The sequence below is a fragment of the Choloepus didactylus genome, chromosome 24 (assembly GCF_015220235.1).
Source record: "Choloepus didactylus isolate mChoDid1 chromosome 24, mChoDid1.pri, whole genome shotgun sequence".
In the NCBI taxonomy this organism is placed as follows: domain Eukaryota; kingdom Metazoa; phylum Chordata; class Mammalia; order Pilosa; family Megalonychidae; genus Choloepus; species Choloepus didactylus.
The window spans coordinates 17,151,015-17,174,619 of NC_051330.1; the positions used below are offsets into that span (position 1 = coordinate 17,151,015).

The 23,605-nt window shown below is 44.1% G+C and overlaps 1 protein-coding gene across 1 annotated transcript in view; it reads right to left on the reverse strand.

Moving 5' to 3' along the window:
- SLC22A1 (solute carrier family 22 member 1) overlaps positions 1–23,605 on the reverse strand; it is a 45,851-nt gene that overhangs the window by 15,316 nt on the left and 6,930 nt on the right. The window contains exons 2-8 of the mRNA XM_037817648.1: positions 19,258–19,361; positions 16,092–16,246; positions 12,601–12,769; positions 10,308–10,422; positions 9,992–10,098; positions 4,315–4,529; positions 323–431 (exon numbers count right to left, since the gene is read on the reverse strand). Coding sequence (XP_037673576.1) covers positions 323–431; positions 4,315–4,529; positions 9,992–10,098; positions 10,308–10,422; positions 12,601–12,769; positions 16,092–16,246; positions 19,258–19,361 — 974 coding nt within the window. The remainder of the gene's footprint in view (positions 1–322; positions 432–4,314; positions 4,530–9,991; positions 10,099–10,307; positions 10,423–12,600; positions 12,770–16,091; positions 16,247–19,257; positions 19,362–23,605) is intronic.

Sequence of the window (23,605 nt, forward strand, 5' to 3'; positions counted from 1 at the left end):
TAACAACGGGATTAAAACTCAGGTCTTCTAACTTCATATCCAGTGCTCTTTTCCTCTAGATGACTTTTTTCTTGTACTCGCTCTATTAAAAGAGTGTAACTTGACTTCCTTACTTAGGCTATTCAAAGGACTCCATTTTATGCACTCTCTATAACTGTTCAACCTTCGCTTGCATGCCCAATCCCACCTCGGAGCACACGTTTTTAACAGTGCCCCTTAATGTCTTTGGTGGCCTCCTGAAGAAGCTTCTGGAAATGTGGATCCTCATGAGCTCTGGCTGGCACACAACCGTTTGATGTCTCCCCTCCTTTCATGCACTCACCTGATAAATGTAGGGTACAGCTCAGCACTCACTAAGCAGACCATTTCAAACACGACGGTGATCCCCATTCGGCCAATACAAGCTACCAGGATGTTCAACCAGTGTAGATCTGCAAAGGGAACACAAAGAGAACGTGGAGAATGAATGGGGACTGTGCTCACTGAAATACGACAAGAAGCCGTGTCTGACCAGACTTGGACTTTTAGAACCGGAGGAGTCTGAAAGATTGTTGCATCTAAACCTTTCAAGATTGGGTAAGTAAGTTGAGTCCCAGAGAGACTGTGGAATGTATCTATGACACATTGGGGAAGGCTCCATTGTGCAGAGGAAAGAATACATGTTTTGAATCTGCCCCCTGGTAGCTGTATGCACTGAGGTAAGTTGTTTAATTATTTGTACCTTATTTGTCTCAGCTGGAAAATGGGAAGAACAATAACCAGTGTATAGGTTGATGTGAGAATTAGAAATACTGTATGTCAAATGTTCATTGTGACTGCTCCATCAACACTGGCTTTTTAAGTATTCTACAGTATTGTGGTAGCTAGTACAGGGCCTGGACTGCTGTAAGTACTCAATAAATTCAGTTCCTGTTGGCACAGAAGTCCTGAAACTAACATACGAGTTTTCTAAACCTCAATCTAGTGCTCATTTCCTAAATATTTTAAGCCCAAACATCTTTCATAATAGTCTCATAAAGTGTGTATTGTGAAAGCAAACACATGTTATACCCAAGCAGACCGCTGAAGGGTTCTTGATTACCTGAAGGTCCAGGAAGCCCTCTTCCTATTGGGGGGTGAACAAAGATTGGGGGCTTAACAGAAAACCACAGAGCCTTAAGAACCATCGTACTATACTTTACTTGGATTACCTCAAACACTCAAGCTGCTCCTGGACTGGGACATGCTAGCTCACTAATAAAGCCTGGGATCAAAGACATTACATCATCTTGCCCCTTAAACTCACACACTGTCTACACATGGAAGACTTGACTCATTTTATTCAGCCCATTTGAGGAGTCAAATAAGAGTAGACTCAGTTCCTTTAGGAACTAACTCACCCTGGTGGATTCAAAACAGTCTCTTCCCAGCTTCTGCTGTTCTCTGCCCTGGTGGAAACGTTGAAACTCAGTCTTTAGTTAAGGACTAGACCACCAGCAGCAGCTTCTAGAAGATGAAAGACTCAAATATTGATAGGGAGGTCTTTACCCACAGATTCCGGGGTCTTTATTGGACAGAGTGGGCACAGGGTCTGCTTGCTGAGACCCTGTGCCCACTCTGGCACTCTTGGGGTTACTCTATACAGCAGCTGGTGGATCCATTTAAAACCTAGATCACCTCACTCCCCTGCTTAAAACCACCAATGGCTTCCTATCGCACTTGTAATAGAACCCAAGGCCTCTGTCTCCCCACTAACTCCCTGACCTCAGCTACTACTGCTCTCCCCCTTGCTCACCAAATTCTAGTCCCACTGGATTCCAAGCTGCTCCCTTGAATGCCAAGTTCTCCCCACCTCAGGGTCTTTGCACATACTGTTCCCACCGCCGGGAACGCTCTTTCTGCAGATATTTGCATGCCTCGTTCTCACTTCTTTTAGGTCTCAGCTCTGTGTCTCCATCTTAGACAGGCTTCCCCTGGACACATAACAATTAGCATCCTTTATAATTCTCTATCCCTTTTCTTCTTCCCTCTAGAATATAAGTTCCACCAAGGCAGGAACTCTACTAGCTTTGTTCACTGCTGAAACGCTAATGCCTAGAAGAGTGCCTGCCACATAGAAGGCACTTCAAATATTTCCTGGGTAAGGGAATGAATGATAGTCATGAAATATGACAAGGATAAAGTTAGAGGCAAGCGCTACAGAGCAGGGAGGAGGGGAAGGGGGCTGTCCCAGAGGAGACAGTGGTTGAGCTCTGCCAAGACAATGGAAGAATGGACTCAAGACAGCAGTCTTCTTCTCTGTACAAGTGTCATTACTTAAAACAAAACAAAGCAGCCTCTGCTCATTTGTTATGTTTTACCCAGGATCCCAGTGTCCCACAAACCAGACGCAGGATAACTGAGGAAGAAAATGGGTCCATGTATTTCAGAACCACTCTGCTCCTTTTCCTCTCTGCTCTGCTCTCTCCCCAAGAAAGGAAGGCAAAGAAAACTGAGATCTCTTTTGTCTGCCCCTTTCTATTTCCAGCTTTATCTATACAGCCTGGTTCTTGATGGATTTCCTGGGGCATTTTCCATAATACTGCACACAAATCCTGCCAGAATGACCTAACAAACCAAAATGTGCAGAGTACAAATCTACAAAAACTGAGAAAATAGCAAATCCAACTTAGTATTTGTTGAGCATTTCCGAAAGCAAAGGGTGTGAAATGAAATATATGTGCTCAAATTAAAATTGATGAAAATACTTCGGCTTTGATTTACTTCGGACTTTACAAGATAAATTCATAATTCTTACAAATTATAGAGAAAAGTACACATCTGCCAGAATGGCTAATATTAAAAAGACTAGAAATATCAAGTGTTGGCAAGGATGTGGGACAATTGGAACTCTCAGGCATTGCTGGTGGGAGGATAAACTGGTGTAACCACTCTGGAAAGCTGCTTGGTAATATCTACCAATGCAAAATATATGCCTACTCTCTGACCTGAAAAATGCATCCTAGATTCATATCTAAGGGAAATAGGAGCATGTGTCCACACAAAGACATGAACAAGAATGTTCATCGCCTCTTTAATGCCAATATGCAAACCCTGGAAACAATGCAACTGTCACATAACAAGCAAAATGGATAAATATTGTTATATGCATACAAGGGAATGCTGCAATAATGAAAAAGTACAAACTTTTTCAGTTCATGCAACAACATGGATGAATCTCAGAAACATAATGATGAACCAATGAAAACAGAAATAAAAAGAGTACATTCTCTATGGTTTCATTTATATGAAGTTCAAAAACAGTCAAAACTAATCTGACTGTGGCCCTCTCTCTCTAGCTAAGCCAACTTGGCAGGTAAAATCACTGACTTCCCCCCTACATGGGATCTGACACCCAGGGGAGTGAATCTCCCTGGCAACATGGAATATGACTCCCAGAGAGGAATCAGGACCCAGCATCATGGGATGGAGAGCATCTTCTTGACCAAAAGGGGGATGTGACAGGAAATGAAATAAGCTTCAGTGGCAGAGAGATTCCAAAAGGAGCCGAGAGGTCACTCTGGTGGGCACTCTTACACACAATATAGACAACCCTTTTTAGGTTCTAATGAATTGGGGTAGCTGGTGGTAGATACCTGAAACTATCAAAGTACAACCCAGAACCCGTGAATCTTGAAGACGATTGTATAAAAATGTAGCTTATGAGGGGTGACAATGGGACTGGGAAAGCCATAAGGACCACACTCCACTTTGTCTAGTTTATGGATGGATGAGTAGAAAAATGGGGGGGAGAAAAAAAAAGGCACTCAGTGTTCTTTTTTACCCTAATTGTTCTTTTTTCACTTTAATTTTTATTCTTATTTTTGTGTGTGTGGTAATGAAAATGTCAGAAATTAATTTTGGTGATGAATGCACAACTGTATAATGGTACTGTGAACAACTGAATTGTACGCTTTGTATGGCTGCATGGCATGTGAATATATCTCAATAAAAATGAAAAAAAATTTATCTGGCAGATACAAGAGTAGTAGTTTTCTTGGCAAGAGATGGTGGAAATTGACCATGAAAGAGAATGAGGGAGCTTTCTGAATGTTAGAAATGTTTGATATCCTTATCTACATGGCAGCGTGTGTGTGTATATATATATGTAAAACTCCATCACATTGCACAGTTATGATTTGGTGACTGTGTGTATGTTACGCTTGAATTTAAATAAAAAAAAAAAAAAATACTGGTAGACTAAGGCAATGCTTGGTCTTTGTTCTTGTTCCAAAGAGTTAGCACGTTATTCCCAGAATTCAATGACCTGGAAGAGGATGCAAATGGACAACTCACCGTGGGAGATAAAAATCATGAAGAAGCATGCTGCCCCCGCCACCATGTTGGCCACCGCCAATGGGTAGAGGCGGCCGATGCGGTCGATGGTCAGGAGGATGAGGAAGGACGCGGGGAATTCAACCAGAGCGGAGTAAAGGAAATCCAAGTAGAGGTTCTCCCCTGTGGCCCCCACGTGCATGATGAGACCTTGATAAAGCACTGAGCTCGTGAACCTGAGCAAAGAAAGGAAGTCCGGTCAAAGGAGAGCTCTGGTGGGGAGGGAAGGACTCTACCAACCAGAGAGAAACACGTGTCAACTGGTTCCGAGCGTCATAGAGCAACATGAGAAGGAATAAAGCTCAGGAAGGGTGTCCGTGAGGGCCCTTGATGAGAAACTCCTTTCACAATTTACATGAGAGTCTGACCTACAGTATGTATCCAGGTTTCCTAGAGACTGCAAATGATGATCTCTGCAATTCACTCCATCCTTATGTGTCAGATACTGCACCGAACCCTGAGCATGCATTACCACATTAGATGTTCCAAGGAGGAAGGAGGGCAGTGTGCGAGGAGAGTGAGCAGGTTCAGGAGATAGATTGCTTGCTCCCCCACTGCTTTATTAGCAGTGTGACTGCTCTGTGCCTCGATTTCCCCATCTGCAAATGGGGAGAATAAGAGTATCTACTACATCGGTTTGTCATGAATAATCAATGATAATGGATACAAAGTGCTTGGCCTACTTCCTGGAACACAGTAAGCCTTCAGCAAAGATGAGCTTTTATCATCGTCATCATCATCGCCATCACATATCCAGAGCACAACGGAGCAGAGACTGGCCAAGTCTCTCCAGCTCCATGGTGGTGCTTTCTCCACCATACTGTACTGTCTTTAATGGCTAGAATTCTCTTACTCTTGTACACCCCATATCCCTCTGCACGAGCCTTCCATCTATGAGGAAAGTTTGACAGCATTAACAAGACACGGCTCACAGATGGGTGGGGACTGGCTAAATCACCCAAGTCAAAATCTGGAGAGTCCTAAGTGTCACTTTGGGGAAAACTATATTATTTTGGAGGCTGGAAATATTTTACAGTTATATTGATGTTTACATTGTGAAAAGAGATTTTAGTTGACAAGAAATTACTCTTCTCCCAGCTTGCGCAAAACTGAGATTGCAACTGACGTCCCTAATTAGTGCATTCACTTGTTTTGTAAAGCTTCGCCCAGAGAAGCTTTGGGATTTGCTTTTGTTTCTAGTCCCAACTTATTCCTGAATAGACAAAAAGGTCACAAAGTCAAGCAGGAAGGCACTTGCTTGCAATTTACTGGGCTTTGATAAACCTGAGCCCAGGGTAAATCCATCATACCATTTAGAAAATTAAATGGGAGCAGGTCACTAATTGGTAATAAAGAAATTGATGTCAGAGACAGGAATTTAAATCTTTGATTTTCCTATTAAAAAAAAAAGTTAACAAATGTGCAGGACTGCCATCTTTCGGCAGAACCTATGAATTGCATGTACATATTTAAAATGATAGTGAAAATAATGGTGTGATGGTTTTCCTGCATCTATGTCTAATGCTGTTCTAAGCCCTTTATCCATATTATCCCATTAATTCTCCCAGAATGTCTAAGAGATGGGTACTATCATTTCCCCCATTTGCTGATGAGGAAACTGAGTCCCAGGGAGATTAAGAAACTTTCTGATGAAAGTGGCGGCACACCTCGCAAGTTAGGCAGGAGCAAGAAGATGGAAGGCCTTGTAGGCAATGGAAGGGAATTTGGTTTTCTTTTCGGTGGATTGGGAAGCCATTGGAGGGCTTGAATAGGGATGTGCTGTTACCTGCGTTGCAAGCGGAACAGGGGTGGAAGCAGACACACCAGCTAGGAGGCTCCTGCAGAAACACAGGCAAGAGATTGCAACACTTGAACAAGGGAAGGGAAAGTGGGCTGGAGGAGAAATGGCAGATTCTGAATGTATTTTCAGTATAGAGCTGGCAGAATTTGCTGACGGATTGGGCGGTGGTGTGTAAGAGTATGAAGATGTCAAGGATGCCACCTTGGGGAAGGAGTGTGTTTGGGGAGGGAAATCAGGCAGTAGTTCTTTGTATCCACTGTGGTCCAGGACTCCTACACGGAAGTGATATCATGGAGTAGAACATCAAGTATCAATAGAAACCCCCAGGTACCCCAGGTGAGGGGGAGGTATTGTGCGCAGCTGTGCAATTATGCAGGCTGGGGAACGGGGCTCAGAGAGGGGAGCAGGGTACAAGGTTGGTAAGTGGCAAGGCAAGAAGAGGTCACAGTGAGGCCTATGTGCTAAAGAGCTTGGGATGGATTCTGCACCACAATGGTGGTTATTCATTCAACCTTCAACAAATATTTGGTGAGTATCTACTATGTGCTGGGCACTATTCCATAAGTTCAAACTCTTGGTTCTGGTAAAACCTTATGCTGGAAACAAGTAAAACCAGCAAGCAGAGCTGCTCCTGTTGAAAGGGAGAAGGCCCAAAGCCCAGTTGCTCAGTCCCAGGGTCTTAGGAGAGGACTTCTAAAATCATCTTTACATTTAGGAGAAAGTCCTTATGTTGATGAGTTGACCGAATGCCTTCTGAGGGACTAATGGGACATGGGATTTCTTGTCATGATGACCCCAGGGAGGAGGGGTTCCTTGTCACTGAGGCAGATCCCTGAGGGTTGGGGAATTTTTGCAAGGTGCATGTAGATGAATTTTGCAATCAATGGATAATGAAAGCACAGATATTCTCAGGTAGTGTTTTAGTTTGCTAATGCTGCAGAATGCGAAACACCAGAGATGGATAGGCTTTTATAAAACAGGGGTTTATTTCACTACACAATTACAGTCTTAAGGCCACAAAGCGTCCAAGGTAACACCTCAGCAATCGGGTACCCTTACCGGAGGATGGCCAATGGCGTCCGGAAAACCTCTGCTAGCTAGGAAGGCAGCTGGCGTCTGCTCCAAAGCTCCGGCCTCAAAATGGCTTTCTCCCAGGACTTTCCTCTCCAGCAAGCTTGCTCCTCTTCAAAACATCACTCACAGCTGCACTGTGTTCCCTCTCTCTGAGTCAGCTCATTTATATGGCTCCACTGATCAAGGCCCACCCGAATGGGTGGGGCCACACCTCTATGGGAACATCGCATCAGAACCATCTCCCACAGCCGGGTGGGGCACATTCCAGGCAAATCTAACCAGCACCAAAACTTCTGCCCCACACAAGACTACAAAGATAATGGCATTTGGGGGACACAATACATTCAAACTGGCACATTCCACCCCCTGGACCCCAAAATGACATCATCTTTCCAAATACAAAATACATTCATTTCATCACAATATCACAAAACTTAAATTATTTCAGTAACAAAAGTTAAGTACAAGATCCCATCAAAATCAATTTAGGCGTGGTCACTCCCAAGGCACAATCTTTCTTTAGCTGTGGATCTGTGAACTTAGAACAAGTTATGTGCTCCCAATATACAAAGGAGAGACATTCATAGGATAAACATTTCCATTGCCATAAGGAGAAACAGTAAGGAAAACAGGGTTAACAGGAGCAAAACAGTTCCTAAAACCTGCAGGACAAACTCCATTAGATTTCAAAGTCTGAGAGTCATTTACAGAACAATGTTGCATCCTTGGGGCTTGAGAGAGCGGGAGCCTAACCCTTCCCAAGGGCCTTTTTGGCAGCTGTTTCCTCTCCAAATTCTTGGGTGAGTGCTCCAACATATCCACACATTGGGGAGACCACCTTCTCGGCTCCACCCTCCTCAAACCTCGGGGTAGCTCCCGGATTCCCTTCCATCTCCGGGGCACACACTCAACCCCTTCAGAACAGTGTGGTGGCAGCCAGGCTCTCCCCAATTCCCTGGAAATGTGCTCCACCCTCTTTGGGACCTGAGGTGGCAAAACTCTTCCAGAGCATCGAGGCAGAAAGCCCGCCCTCGACCTCCAGGACAAACTCACCCTTTCCATGCATGTGGGCTGCTCCACTCTCCCAGCCCGAGACCTCCTGACTCCAGACCTCAACCTCCATGGCTCTGTCTTTGAAGAGATTTTTCCTTTAATTTTTTCCTTGTCTGTCTCCTCCAGTCCAGACGGCAATGGCTCCGTCTATAAAGATCTCGCAAAAATTCTGTTGGCTTTGCATGAAGCATGCAGGGGTCAAAGCCATCAGACAATAGGAGTTTCCACAAATCCTTTCTGCTTAACTCCTTATCCAATCTTGGCTTGTCCTCACCTTGGGCTGTAGCTTCTGGGATTCTACCCACTGGAAGCCCGTAATTTTCCAAGCCATCAACTTCTGGTTTCTTTGAACCCAAGAGTTCAGTTCTAAGTTTATCTCTCTCTGCTCACATTTTACTATAAGCTGCAAGAAGAAGCCAGGATACGTCCTCCACACGTAGTCTGGAGATCTCCTCAGCTAAGTATTCCAGGTTGTCACTTTTAAATTCTTCCTTCCATCTGACACCAGGACTCAATTTTGCCAAATTCTCTGCCACTTTAAAACAAGGATCACCTTTCTTCCAGTTTACAACAACACATTCATCATTTCTGCTCAGGGCCTCATCAGAAGTATCTTTAGAGTCCATATTTCCACAAACAGTCTCTTTAAAGCAGTTTTGGCCTTTTCTATCAAGCTCCTCACAATTCTTCCAGAATCTTCCCCTTATCCACTTAAAAAGCCGTTCCAACATGTTTGGTATTTGCAAACACAGCAGCAAAAGCACCCCACTTCTCCGGTACCAAAATCTGTTTTAGTTTGCTAATGCTGCAGAATGCAAAACACCAGAGATGGATAGGCTTTTATAAAACAGGGGTTTATTTCACTACACAATTACAGTCTTAAGGCCACAAAGCGTCCAAGGTAACACATCAGCAATCGGGTACTTTCACCGGAGGATGGCCAATGGCGTCCGGAAAACCTCTGCTAGCTAGGAAGGCAGCTGGCATCTGCTCCAAAGCTCCGGCCTCAAAATGACTTTCTCCCAGGACTTTCCTTTCTAGCAAGCTTGCTTCTCTTCAAAACATCACTCCCAGCTGCACTCTCTTCCTCCCCCCCGAGTCAGCTCATTTATGTAGCTCCACCGATCAAGGCCCACCCCAAATGGGTGGGGCCATGCCTCCATGGGAACATCTCATCGGAATCATCTCCCACAGCTGGGTGGGGCACACTCCAAGCAAATCTAACCAACACCAAAACTTCTGCCCCACAGAAGACTACAAAGATAATGGCATTTGGGGGACACAATACACGCAAACCGGCACAGGTAGGATCTATAAAAGTTTTAGATGCAAGAAAGGAGGCCTCATCCTCAAAAGCTCTGGGTGCCACTGAAAATGTCATCCAACTTCTGACATTAAATCAACACTTGCTTATTCCCCTAAGAAAGGCTGCATGGAATTTGAGGGGAGCTTGATCATATTTCACTCATCTTACTGCTGACATCTCACATCTAACAAATCCTTTTAACTACAAAGAAGACTTTCCCCATTATTCAATCCTCAAGGGAAAAAAATAAGGATGACTTCAGAAGACACTCTTTGAACACTCCAAAATTCCTTTCCAGTCTTCCCTTCTTCCACCTGACTCTTGCCAAGGTTTTGAAAATGTTCCCCAATGTTCAGGCAAGCATGGCGATTCGTTCTTTGGAAACGTGTCGTAACACCACTTACCATAAGTACATTAAGATCAAGGTGTTCCTTCTCAGACGTGGTGTGCGGAACAGGTCCACGAAGGAAGGGCTCAACTTTTCGGTGACATCCTCTTCAAGAGAGAGCATCTAGGGGAGAGTCAGGGCATCAGCAGCAGTGACCAGAGTGACGGCTCAGAGAGGCCAACTGAGGTCAGCCATTGACCACAGCCAAGCTCCAGTCCCCTGACACGCTAACCCCACTATAGCAGCCCCAGAAGACATGTTCCAAACCCTAACCCCCCCAAAATGCAGTTACTGCCCCACCCCCGTGAGAAACTCCTCCCTCACTTTATCACCTTTAAATTGGCAGGAGGCAATTTCCCATTCTTTTGGGAGATGTAGTCCATGATCTTTACTGCTTGAGTGTTTTTCTTTTGCGATAACAGCCATCGGGGAGACTCCGGCACACACCTGCGGGCACAGGAAATCAGCGCGTGGCATCCTGACTTTAAGCCCTAAGCAGAGGGAGGCTGTCGCTCAGTGCAACAATTATTGGGACAATAATTCCTTGAGCATATGGATCTGGGTTCATCGTGGGCTGGCCCCCAGGAGCTCCCTGGGCCAGGAAAAAGAAGGGCAGCCTCCTCTTTCTGCCACCTGCTCAGACCAACAGCTGAAAGGGGACCACGTGCTTTCCCGGAGCCAGGGATGCTTTCTCTCCTGCAAGCTGACAGCTCTTCATATATGGTATATGCTCCACATAATTCCCATAACTGCTTTACAGGAGGATGTCTCCAGTTTATTCAAGTCCTATTGAACATTTCTCAAGATATTTCAAAAAGAAATAAAACACATTCACTTCCCTTTAAAATCAAACATACACCATGCTGTTCATTTCAAAGGGAATGAGGATGTTACCACTTGAAGGTGGAGAATCTCTAGCTCTCTCCCTGCCCAGACCAACGAGACATAGCCAGGGGCTCTTCGCCCACTGAAGAGCCCCTTATTTCAAAGCAGGCTCTTCCCAAACTTTTTGTTTAAGGTCCCTGGACAGGAATATATAATACCGACAGGTCAGCTTATGTTTAGAGAGATTAAGTCCACTTCAAGGTTTACCCTCAGCCAAATTGTAACGAAAGGTCCATGGACAAAGTGGTTCTCTCCACAGCCCTCTCTGCCACTCCCTCTCCCCTCTACTGCAGAAAAAAGTCACCCACCCAGTAGCTTATCCCTTCGGATCTTGGGAAGTGCAGTCAATTAAGAGCAACACCTCGCAGGGATTTGTTTTGTCTCATGACAGCTCGTGTGCACGTTTCCCAGAACACATTACATTTAGCAGCCCTTTCATCCATTCATTCATTCGTTCGTTCGTTCAACAAAGAGCAAGTGCCTACCGTGGAGTGAGGCAGCGTGAGAGCCATTTCAGAGATTTGCTCATGATTCTAATATCATGGTAAAACTGAAGACGAGGATGAGGAGGAGAGAAGGCGTGAGAGAGGGAGAGAGACAGGAAGGACGGGGATGTTGGCACAGCACTGTGAACGGAATTAGCAGCACTGAAATACACATCTGAATGTGGTTAAAGGGACATGTTAGGTCATATATAAGGTAATAGAATAGAAAGTGTAAAAAAATATCCATGGAACTACACTACACAAACAGTGAACCCTAAATGAAACCATGGGCTGCAGTTAATAGTACAATTACACAAACATGCTATCATCAGTTGTAACCAATGTTCCACACCCATGCACAGTACTCAAAATAGGGAGGTATATGGGGATCTTGTATTTTATACATGATTGTTCTGTAAACCCCCAACTTCTCTAATTAAAAAAAAGAGAAATTCACATACACACAAAGTAGTACAATTATAAAAATTTTCTTTTATCAATTGCAGCAACTGTACCACACTAATATAATAAGGTAGCCTATGGGATTCTGTACTTTATGCATGACTTTTCTATAAACTTAAAACTTCCCTAATAAAAATAAAGAAAGAAGCCAACAATGGGGTGATAATATCCAACTTAATGCCAGTATCCCTCTGGAGGTTTTGGGGAAAGCAGTCGGTCACAGTCATCTTGATAAAACTTCCATTTATTGAATCACTTCTATGTATTAGACACATTAGGTAGATAATCTCTAAGACCTCCGGAAACCGCTGAGCCACCCACAGAGATCCACTTCCTCCATCTCTGAGCAAGGCTGACCTACAGAGGGCCAAATCTCTTTGGCCATCAGCCCAGCTTTGTGTTCTCCAGATGGAGAAACAGCCCCTGCTCTTTCTCTAGATTTCTGTCTGACTTTGAGTACTGCACGCCTTTATCTGGGGGGAAGCCAACACAAGAGGCTCTGTCTGAGGATAAGCTCCCCTCACCACGAGGGCCACACCTGTGACATTAGAAAAATACTCAGGCCCTAAGGCGGGTAAACCCTGTGCATGGGGACAGTTCTGTGCCTTATATGTGCAGACATCAGGGCTCTTTGGAACATGCCCTGGGTGGTGGCAGAAATCAATACACGGTCACTGAACCTCACGGAGCTTTGTCCCCTAAGAGGACAGAAGTCAAGGGGAGGGTTGTACAGAGCCCTTGCAGGCAGAGAAAAGCCTTCCGTCCTCCACCCAGGAGGAGAAGGCACACTCACCAGTAATAAAGCAGGCAGAGCAAGGTGGGCAGGGACACGGCCAGCTGCAGCCACCGCCAGTGGGGGATGGCATAGGCCACCCCAGACAGCAGCACGAGCCCCACCGTGAAGGCCATCTGGTAGAGAATCGCCACTGTCCTTCTGTAGCCCGAGCCCACAAATTCTGTGACTGCAACAGAAGATAAGGTCATCACTGGGGCTCCCCAGGGGGAGGAGGAGGTAATGCAGTCCCGGTGCTGCTGTCAGAGGCAGAATTCCCAAGGAAGAGCCCTCCCATCCTCTCCATGGCGCCCCCCACGTCCCGGCCCTGCCCTGCCTGCACCCCAGGCTGCTCCCAGCGAGCCCTCCATGCCGCTTTCCCCCCAAACCGCAACCGAGTTCGAGTCTCCCCTTCTTCCACGTGCTCCACTAACACCAGCTGCCCAAGGCCCCCAAGAGACACGTGCTATTTGGGTCTCGGGTTCTTCTCCAAATACCCCTTTTTCACCCCTGCATTTGTCATCTATATTTCCTCTATTCAAACTTCAGGACTCAAGCTTGCTGCCTCTCCAAAACAAAGCCTTCCTTCCTGTAAGCTCCAGACCGATCTGAAATATTTCCAGAAACCCAGGAGCGTACATGAATTTAACAAATATTTCAGGAAGCCCAGTTCTAGGTGTTTGGGATGCTCTGCCCTCAAGACCTACTTTATGTTTGCATGAGAAAGGGAAGCAATAAATATAAAAAATAAGAAAATTATGTACTGGGTGTAAATGACAAGTGGAACTGTAGCCTACAGCATCCTTTGGGATTTGCCCTATAGCTGCTTGTTGAATTGTGTCTTGAAGGCCTTCACCTTTCTGTATATACTTTGAATTGCATAACGGGGAAGGGACTGAGCCTGTAGAATTGTAACCCACAACGATTTTTGCTATCACCTATATGACTGCTTGCTGAGCTGTACATTGAGAGATGATGCTTTTCTGTATGTATATTTTACAATGATGGAAATGGTTGAAGTTGTGGAACTGTGACCCACGACAGTCTTTGAGATTTGCTCTCCAAGTACTTGTGGAATCATACATTGAGAGTTATCACTGTTATGTATATATGTTAAAGTTCACAATTAAAAAATGGGGGAAAATGTGATGTGTGCTATGGGAGAGAGATCTAAAATGGGATAAGGACGGTGGAGAGAGCAGAGGGTGGAGGGGTTGCAATTTTCTAAGTAGGTGAAATGAGAATAGAATCTTATAGGCAAGGGGGATCTCCAGGTAGCTAGTCAGAGGAGCGGCTGCAGCCGAGGGGAGAGCAGGACAGAACCCTGAAGTGTGTCAGAGGAGCTCTAAGGAGAACTGTGGGGTCAGAGGGGTTGAGTGGGAGGGACAGTGCAGGAAGCGTGGGCATCAGAGGATGTCATGAGGGCGTGGGCTTGTGCAATGGAGAGCCACTGTCAGCAGAGGCACGACACCCAGCAGCTGGTGTTCAAAAGGCTCCCCTTGCTGCCGAGTTGAGAATTGGCTGTAGGTGCAGCAGGGAGACGACATGGCGGTGAAGCAACAAGGGGTCCTGGACTGGGTGGAAGCAGCAGAGGTGGCGAAGTGGGTAGGATTCTGGGGGTATTTTGAAAGTAAAGCCAACAGGGATCACTGAGGAATTGGAGATGGAAGGGAGAGGAGGGTAAGAAAAGAATGAAACAAGGGGGAGTGGGTGTTGGCTGCCACGTCAGGGGGGTCCTCTACTCCCCCGCGTGGTGGAGGCTGCAGGTGGAAGAGGTTTGGGGCTGGAGGACGATGTCTGGGGTCCTGCATCACTAAGGGGTGGGGAGAAGAGGAGGGGCCAACGAAGGAGACTGAGAAGGAGCAGCTGGAGAGGCAAGAGGGGAGCCAGGGGAGGGGGTGTCCTGCAAGCAAGCGGAGCAGGCCATCTGAGCTCTCATTATGTGACATCTGAGTACCCGTGTTGGTGTCCCCCCCACCTCCCTGGCCTTCTGTTTCCTTGAAGGTACACGATGCCTCATCTCTCTTGGTGTCCCCAGCACCTAATCCAGTCCCTGACATTGCAGGAGCAGTGACATTTACAGAGAGATTCTTATATGGCAGACATTGCTTTAAGACTATACCCAGCGCAATTTGTTTACTCCTCCCAGGAACCCCACGAGGAAGGCACCACTGTGATTCCCATTTTGAGGAAATGGAGGCACAGAGAGATCATGTAACTTGCCCAACATCACACAGCAGATAAGTGCTGGCAGGGAGCATGGATTTGACCCAGAGTTAGTGCTCTTAACCTGTGCATATTCAGCAGACAGTATGTCATAGGCTCTTGATAAGTATTTTTTTCTTTCTTTCATTTTTTAACATCTTTATTGAGATATAATTCACATGACATAAAATTCACTCTTTTTTCTTTCCCCAAACAAACACTTCCTTCCCCCCTCCTTCTGTCCTCTCTTAACCTCCAATCTGTGTTCTATCTCTGCACATTTGCTATTTCTTGTCATTTTTTATAAGTGATATCAGACAGTATTTGTCCTTAAGTCCCTTGCTCTCATGTTTTCGAGGTTCTTCTATGCTGCAGCAGATCTCAGAATTTTATTTTTTTATGGCTGAATAAAATTGCATTGTGGATACACACTAATGGAACTAACTACACTTAAGCAATGGGTTCATGGTTTCTCAAGGTAGGGATGTAATTTGGGCCATTTTATCATAGCAAGCTAGTTCTCAGAATGCCAAGCCATAGGGCATAGTTTTCAGAGATGGTGAGAAGCTAACAGTTTCTTTTCTTTTCTACACAAATGAGCAAAAGTTTGGCTTATCCATAAGCTGAGGAAAGAACAGGGGACTCTTTCTATTGCTTTCCTCCAGGAGTGCATTCTTAATTTTCTATTCCTATTCTTCATGGAAAATTAGGGGGCAAAAAAAGTTAATTTGTAGAACTCCTCATGCAGGGTGACACCTCAATTTTTAAAATTGTGCTTTTTATCCTCTCTCTTATTTCCTCTTATTTCTTCTATCTTAACTCTTGGGTGTTGTTTGAACCAGTCAGGTTTGCTGCATTTCTTTTAAAGACATGCTGGTTCTTTCACATTTAAAAATGTAAAATACTGTCCCCCCATCCCCCCATCTCCCCACCCCCCACCACACCGCCATCCATCTCCTCTTCCCAGACCTGTTCCTCATTGCTGTGAACTCACTGACATGTGATCTTTTCATCCCCCAAATGCACCAGTTGATTTGGAAACATTCATCTATGTAAGTGCTTATTAAATGGGTCTATTTAAGCATCTTGCAGATATAAAAAAGAGAGAAATGGAAGTCATGCACCTACACCATCCCCTGCCCAGTCTCGCAAACAACACCGCAGAACCAGTGTCAGCACAATTTCTCTAGATTCCTCAAACATTCCAACAACGAAAAAGCATGTTTGACTCCACCCCGTGCGACCCCGCTGTCGGACCCCGGGTGACCATGTAAATGCACGGAAACCTGAGAGCGGTCAATAGTTACTCAAGATGTAGCCGGACGTCCAGCTGCCCTTGCTGACCAGCCCCTGAAGCAGGCGGAAGGAAAGCATGGAGCCGTAGCTTGGGGCAAACGCCATGAGCACTCCTGAGACCGCGCAGATGAGGGTCGTCATCAAGAGACACAATTTCCGGCCAAACCTTCAGAAACAAGGAGACAAGGATGTGAGAGATGGACATTTCGAAGGGTCAGGGTCAGGCTGCAAAGTGGAACATCTAACAGCCCAGTCGGGGACCCCACAGCAATGCTTTCCTAAGGGACCTGTGATGGTCTGAAGCTGTGTGGACCCCAGAGCAGATCATGTTCTCAAAATTAATTTGTTCTTGTGAGTGTAGACCTATTGCAGTTGGGACCTCTTGATTAGGTTATTTCAGTTGAGGCGTGCCCCAGGTGGGTTTTAATCCTCTTACTGGAGTCCTTTAAAAGAGGATGAAATTCAGAGAAACACACAGAGAAGCTGAGAGAGAAAAGCCAGAGAACCTGAAAGGGGACACACAGAGAACAGAGGGAAACCACAGAGAGGAAGCCACTGAAACCAGGAGCTGGAAACAACAAAACCCAGAGGAGAAGGGAGAGACCAGCAGGTGCCACCATGTGCCTTGCATGTGACAGAGGAGTCCAGGATCACCAGCAGCCTTTCTTCAGGAAGAAGGTATCGTCCTGTTGATGCCTTGATTTGAGACATTTTTTTCATGGCCTCAAAACTGTAAACTTATAAGTTAATAAATCCCCATTGTAAAAGTCAACCCATTTCTGGTATGTTGCATTTCATCAGCTTTAGCAAAGTACAACAGGAACCTGGAGCGTGCCAGGAAATCTCTGCCAACTCATGACCCTGACCTCCTCAAGCCACTGCAGGGTCTGATTAAATCACTCTAAAAAGGAATTAAAATCACTGTCAACAACATCACGTCTCAGCCAAAAGGAACAGTGGCTATCCACAGTGGATCACCCAGTTCTCACACTTGTCGCTTCGCATTATCTTTGTCTTTAACAAATGGCCATATTCATAGGTGCACCAAAAAGCAGCGCTTTTTTCTTTTGTCATTTAGGCTTATAAATGGTCATAGACACTTTCTTCAAAATGCTGCTACAAAAATACTCAATTCTAATACATTAACTATGGAGAATTGCTTTTTCCTTTCCTTTTTTTGTGGACAAAATTTGCTAATGCTGCATACCAGTATCATGTTTTATTGACTCAATCTTTTAAATCTTACACTGCATTCTCTAAGAATAGGGCAAGAGCACAGGAACAGAATCTCAAGTTCAATCACAGCGAATTCACTTTTGCTCTTGATCTCAAATTCAAGATGACTCTCAGCTCTGCCCAGCAGGCCCAACGCTATTCTCTAATATCCACCTTCTCCAAATGTCTACTTCATTTGTCTAGTTCATGTCTTCTCTCCTCAAACCTCCTGCCCGGGGAAACACACAAGATTGAAATGCGGGTTTTTCACTAGAATTGCATTCAATTTGTGACAGAGTCTCCTCCACTTCTTTTCCCATCTCTATTCTTATGGTTCTTCTCCACAATAATATAGATGGTTGGGAGCATTGACTTCCTAGCGGCAGGACAGAACTTTGAGCTTAATCTTCTGTATGATCACATTGTCAAAGAGCAATTGATAGGCTGTAACATGGCTTTGAGAATTAGCTCTTGCTCATTTGCACCACGGTTCCCTGATTATCTCTTTTTCTAATTTTCATTCCAGTTACATCTTTCATACACAAATTTTTTACACAGTCTCTAAAGACAGAGTTAAGGAACTAAGACACGGATGCAATTTTCATGTACACTGTGTTGGCACTCATTGGAATATTTATTTTTGATATATAGAGATATACTTATACTATAAATGTAACATTAGTATTCTGCTCATGTATTTTATGAATTAATAAATATTAATAAAGTAATATTAATACAATATTAATAAATATAAACAATATAGAATTTTTAAAATCCCTCCTGCCTTTTCTCAGTGCCACTCCACACGCCTTCGCACCCTCAGACAACAAACTTCCTCATACTGTATTTCAACGATAGAAACTTTTTGCTAGAAGTCCACTGGCTTTTCCGCTCAGCATGTGCAGATCTAACCACATCAGCGTTCATCTCTTCTGTCTTTCCTACGTGACAAACAATGAGCATGTGCTATCAACAGCCACTCCATCCACTGCACTTTGCCTACCCACACCCGCCATGCCCCCTTTGGTCCTTGCCTGCTTCTGCATTCCCTGGCTGCCTTCACCGCCTGGACCCTCTCCTCAGCACACCCCCTCCTGCTCCAGGACTCACCAGCTACCTCCCCATTTCTCTGCTCTCCTTCACAGCCAACTCATGCAAACGCCACTTTCCCACCTCTGCTTTGTCTTCTCTTCCCCTGACACTGTTCTTGCTGTGGGTTACTGACGGCCTCCACATCCCCACATCTAATGACCCCTTTGTGGCTTCGTGGCATCATTAACACATGTGGCCACTCCTTCTTCTCATCCGCTCTCCTCTCTTGTTTTCTGTAGAATCACACTCTCCTAGGGGGGCAGTTGCCTTCTAGTTCTCTGCCGTTTCTTTTAAATCTCTTTTGCCAGCAACTCCTCCCTTACCAACTTTTAAGCTAGCTTTAAATACAAACTGCTGATGACGAATCCCAAATGTCTATCTTCAGCCCAAGCCTCTCTTCTGAGCTCAACTCATATATCCAACTGCCTGCTTGAAGTCCTTTCTTTGATGCCTCACAGGCTACTTATTCTTACATTTCCAAACTTCACACATCTAAAATAGAACCCTCAATTCCTCCCCAGTTCCTTTCCCTACAAAATGCTGTAACAAAAATCTCTTCCTAACCCACTCTTTCCCGTCCCAGAAAGTGGCCCCATCCCCACCCATTTGCTCAAAGCCACCCATTGGCTCTGTCCCCCTTCTCTTGCCCCACCGCCCCCAACCATTCAATCTACATGTAGTTTCGACCTCTGAAATTCACCTCAAATCTCTCCGCCTTTATCCACCACGGCAGTCTGAAGCACCCTATCACATCTTACTTCCACCAACTTCTACAACAGATCCTAACAAGTTGTAGTCTTCCACGATTGCCCGCTGACATCCGTTCTTCTCCTGGCAATGATATGTTGAGTTGATTTGGCCTTTACGTACCTGTCTGCAATGTAACCAACTCCCAGAGAGCCGAGGAAGAAGCCCACGTTCACACATGATTGAAACAGATCAACCTTCCAGGAATCATCACACACCAGGTTAAACTGATTTTACACCACGGGGAGGAGAGACAAAAATATGAAATCATTAGTAAATCAAAATGACACCTACCTCCTTTCTCCAAACAAAGTAAATCGATTACACAAAACTTGATATCTCCTGAGTGTTTCAAATATTTTTCTCTTACCACTTTTTCATGAGAAAAAGTTCAATGTTGTAGGAATTTTTGTGTTTCTGGTAGATTAAAAAGTAGATATCTTTATACTCCTAGTATCTTTGAATTACTCTCATTAGATATTAATTAAAGAGTCTGTTCGTACTAAAGTATTCATGTGAAATATTTGTGATTTGCTTTAATATATTTCAGGAAAAAAATGAGGATATAGATGTCACTGCATCATCAAAGTGTTGATACTTTTTGAAATTAGGTCCTTAGTATGTGGGGGTTCATTATATTATTCTCTCTTTGTGTATATTTGATATTTTCCATAATAAAAAGTCTTTAAATATTATCTTTAAAAAAAGAGTCTGGGGGGCAAGATGGCAGCATAGAGAGGAATGGAAGCTAAGTAGTCCCCCTGGAACAACTACAAAAAACCAGAAACAACTAGTAAATAATCCAGAATAACTACGGGGGGACAAACGAGACCATCCACTCATCATACACCAACCTGAATTGGGAGGAATGCCCGAGAACACAGCATAAAATCTGTAAGTAAAACCTGCGGATCCAAGTCGTGAGACCCCCTCCCCCATAGCCCGAGCTGCAGAGCCGCATGGTGCCAGAGAGAAGCTCTCTCCCAGCAAGCGAATATAGCTCAGCTGAGCTCCAACTGGGGTTTTAAGTAGTGAGTGTGAACTGCTCACTACAGCTACGCAGCCCCAAAAAACAGACAGAGGCTTTGGGTGACGACTGACCTGGGAGAGCCGGAGGGTCGCCTTGGACTGGGTCTGAAGGGGACTATCTGTTTCTTTTTTGGCTCAGTGGAGAAAGCCCCAGTCATATTCAGTTTCCAGGGCTGTGACTCTGGGAAGGGTGGAGACAGCACAAGCAGAGAGCGAGACCATTGAAATGCTAATGACCTCCCCCTAGGGGGTCTGTCTTCTCTAGGAGGAAAGGGGTGGGGCCCTTTCCATTCAGAACCAGACCCCAGAGCCTGGGGGAACACGGCCATACCTCCTCACACCAGTCAAGAATTATAGGCTAACAGGCATCACCTGCTGGTCAGAAAAGCACAGTGACCTGAGGCATCACAGGGTGGAGCAGTTTTCTAAGACACACCCTCAGGGAAACCAGATACTGAATATTTCTTCCCTCTGGGACCTGAGCCTGTTCTGGTCTCGGAAAACCTGATTTGGATGACCAAGGAAACCATGCCTAGACAACAGAAAATTACAACCTACACTAAGAAAAACAAAGTTATGGCCCAGTCAAAGGAACAAACGTACACTTCAACTGAGATACAGGAATTTAAACTAATGCTAAATCAATTCAAAAAGTTTAGAGAAGATATTGCAAAAGAGATAGAGGCTGTAAAGGAAGCACTGGACATGTATACGGTAGAAATCAAAAGTTCAAAAAAACAACTAGTAGAATCTATGGAAATGAAAGGCACAACACAAGAGATGAAAGACACAATGGAAACATACAACAGCAGATCTCAAGAGGCAGAAGAAAACACTCAGGAACTGGAGAACAAAATACCTGAAAGCCTACATGCAAAGGAGCAGATGGAGAAAAGAATGAAAAAATATGAGCAACGTCTTCGGAATCTCAAGGATGAAACAAAGTACAATAATGTACGTATCATTGGTGTCCCAGAAGGAGAAGAGAAGGGAAAGGGGGCAGAAGCAATAATAGAGGAAATAATTAATGAAAATTTCCCATCTCTTATGAAAGACATAAAATTACAGATCCAGGAAGCGCAGCGTACTCCAAACAGAAGAGATATGAAGAGGCCTACGCCAAGACACTTAATAATCAGATTATCAAATGTCAAAGACAAAGAGAGAATCCTGAAAGCAGCAAGAGAAAAGCAATCCATTACATACAAAGGAAGTTTAATAAGACTATGTGCCGATCTCTCAGCAGAAACCATGGAGGCAAGAAGGAAGTGGTGTGATGTATTTAAGATACTGAAAGAGAAAAACCACCAACCAAGAATCCTATATCCAGCAAAGCTGTCCTTCAGATATGAGGGAGAGCTCAAAATATTTTCTGACAAACAGACAATGAGAGACTTTGTGAACAAGACACCTGCCCTACAGGAAATACTAAAGGGAGCACTACAGGGTGATAGAAGACAGGAGTGCGTGGTTTGGAACACAATTTTGGGAGATGGTAGCACAACAATGTAAGTACACTGAACAAAGGTAACTATGAATACGGTTGAGAGAGGAAGGTGGGGAGCATGTGAGACACCACAAGAAAGGAGGAAAGATAAAGACTGGGACTGTGTAACTTGGTGAAATCTAGAGTATCCAACAAATGTGATAAAATGTACAAGTATGTTGTTTTACGAGGGAGAACAAGCAAATGTCAACCTTGCAAGGTGGTAAAAATGGGGAGGCATTGGGGGAGGGATGCAATCAGCATAAACTAGAGACTGTAACTAATAGAATCATTGTATTATGCTTCCTTTAATGTAACAAAGGTGATATACCAAGGTGAATGCAGATAAGAGGGGGGGATAGGGGAGGCATGTTAGACACTTGACATTGGTGGTATTGTCTGATTCTTTATTCTACTTTGATTTAAGGTTATTTTTCCTTTTGCTGCTTCCTAGCTGTCATTTTTTTTTTGTTTCCTCTTCCTTTTGCCTCTCTACCTTCTTTGACTCTCCCTCCTGCCTTGTGGAAGAAATGTAGATGCTCTTATATAGATAGTGGTGAAGGTAGTGAACACATAAATGTATGACCATGCAGAAAACCATCGATTATTTACTTGGGATGGAATGTATGGTGAGTGAACAAAACCATATTAAAAAAAAAAAAATGGGTTGATGACAAAACCTCGAGGGCAATATACTGAGTGAAATAAGCCAGACACATTAGGACAATTATTGCAGGGTCTCACTGATAGGAACTAATTATAATATGTAAACTCATAGACATGAAATATAAGGTACCAAGATATAGGACGAGGCTTAAGAATGGGGAGTGGTTGCTTAGTATGAGCAGAATGTTCAATTAGGATGAACTTAAATGTTTGGAAATGAACAGGGGTGTCGGTAGCAAGATGTGAGAATAGCTAACAGTGCCGAATTGTGTGTGAATGAGGAGGAAAGGGGAAGCTCGGAGTCATATATGTTACCAGAAGGAAAGTTGGAGGCCAAAAGATGGGAATGTATAAAACTGAATCCTATGGTGGGCAATGTCCATGATTAACTGTACAAATACTAGAAATCACTTCCATGAACCAGAACAAATGTATGACAATACAATTAGAAGTTAACAATAGAGGGGCATATAGGGAAGAACTATATACCTATTGCAAACTATATACTACAGTTAGTAGTATTTCAACATTTTTTCATAAACAGTAACAAATGTACTATATCAATACTACAAGTCAACAATTGAGGGGGACTGGTTAGGGATAGGGGAGGATTAGAGTTTCCTGTTCTTTTTTTCTTTTTTCATCTTTCACTTTATTTCTTGTCTGGAGTAATGAAAAGTTTCTAAAAATTGAACAAAAATTAAGTGTGATGGATGCACAGCTGTATGAGGGTACCCAGGGGCAAGTGATTGTACACTTTGGATCTTTGGATAATTGTATGGTATCTGAACAATCTCAATAAAAATGAAAAAAAAAAAAGAGTCTGTTGACAAGTGCTTTGCCATTGATAGTTGGTTATCAAAAGACAAAAGTGTCTTTGATAAAGAAATCAAAAACAGATAAACTGCTTCTCAGAAGAAATATGGTCATTAGATAATTTCCCTAAAAGGAAATATGGCAAAGTGATGTTCCAAAAAAAAAGAGAATTGTAGCAAAAGTTTTCAATTACTTCAGAATCTTCATAGGGTTTCTTTTTAAGCAAGAAATGGGGGATAGCATTCACTGGAACGTAATAGTACTGGAAATCTCTCCAACATTCAACACTTCCACCTCTTCACTGTCTTCTTTCCTCTGCCTTCAAATATATATGATTCCCAGAACTGAAAAGAAAAAAAGCATTTGCCTTCTTGGTCTTTTTATTTATATATTGCTCCTTTCTCTTCTTTATTCCTGGCAAACTTCTTCAAGGGAATGCTATACTCCCATTGCCTCACCCTCCACTCACTTCTT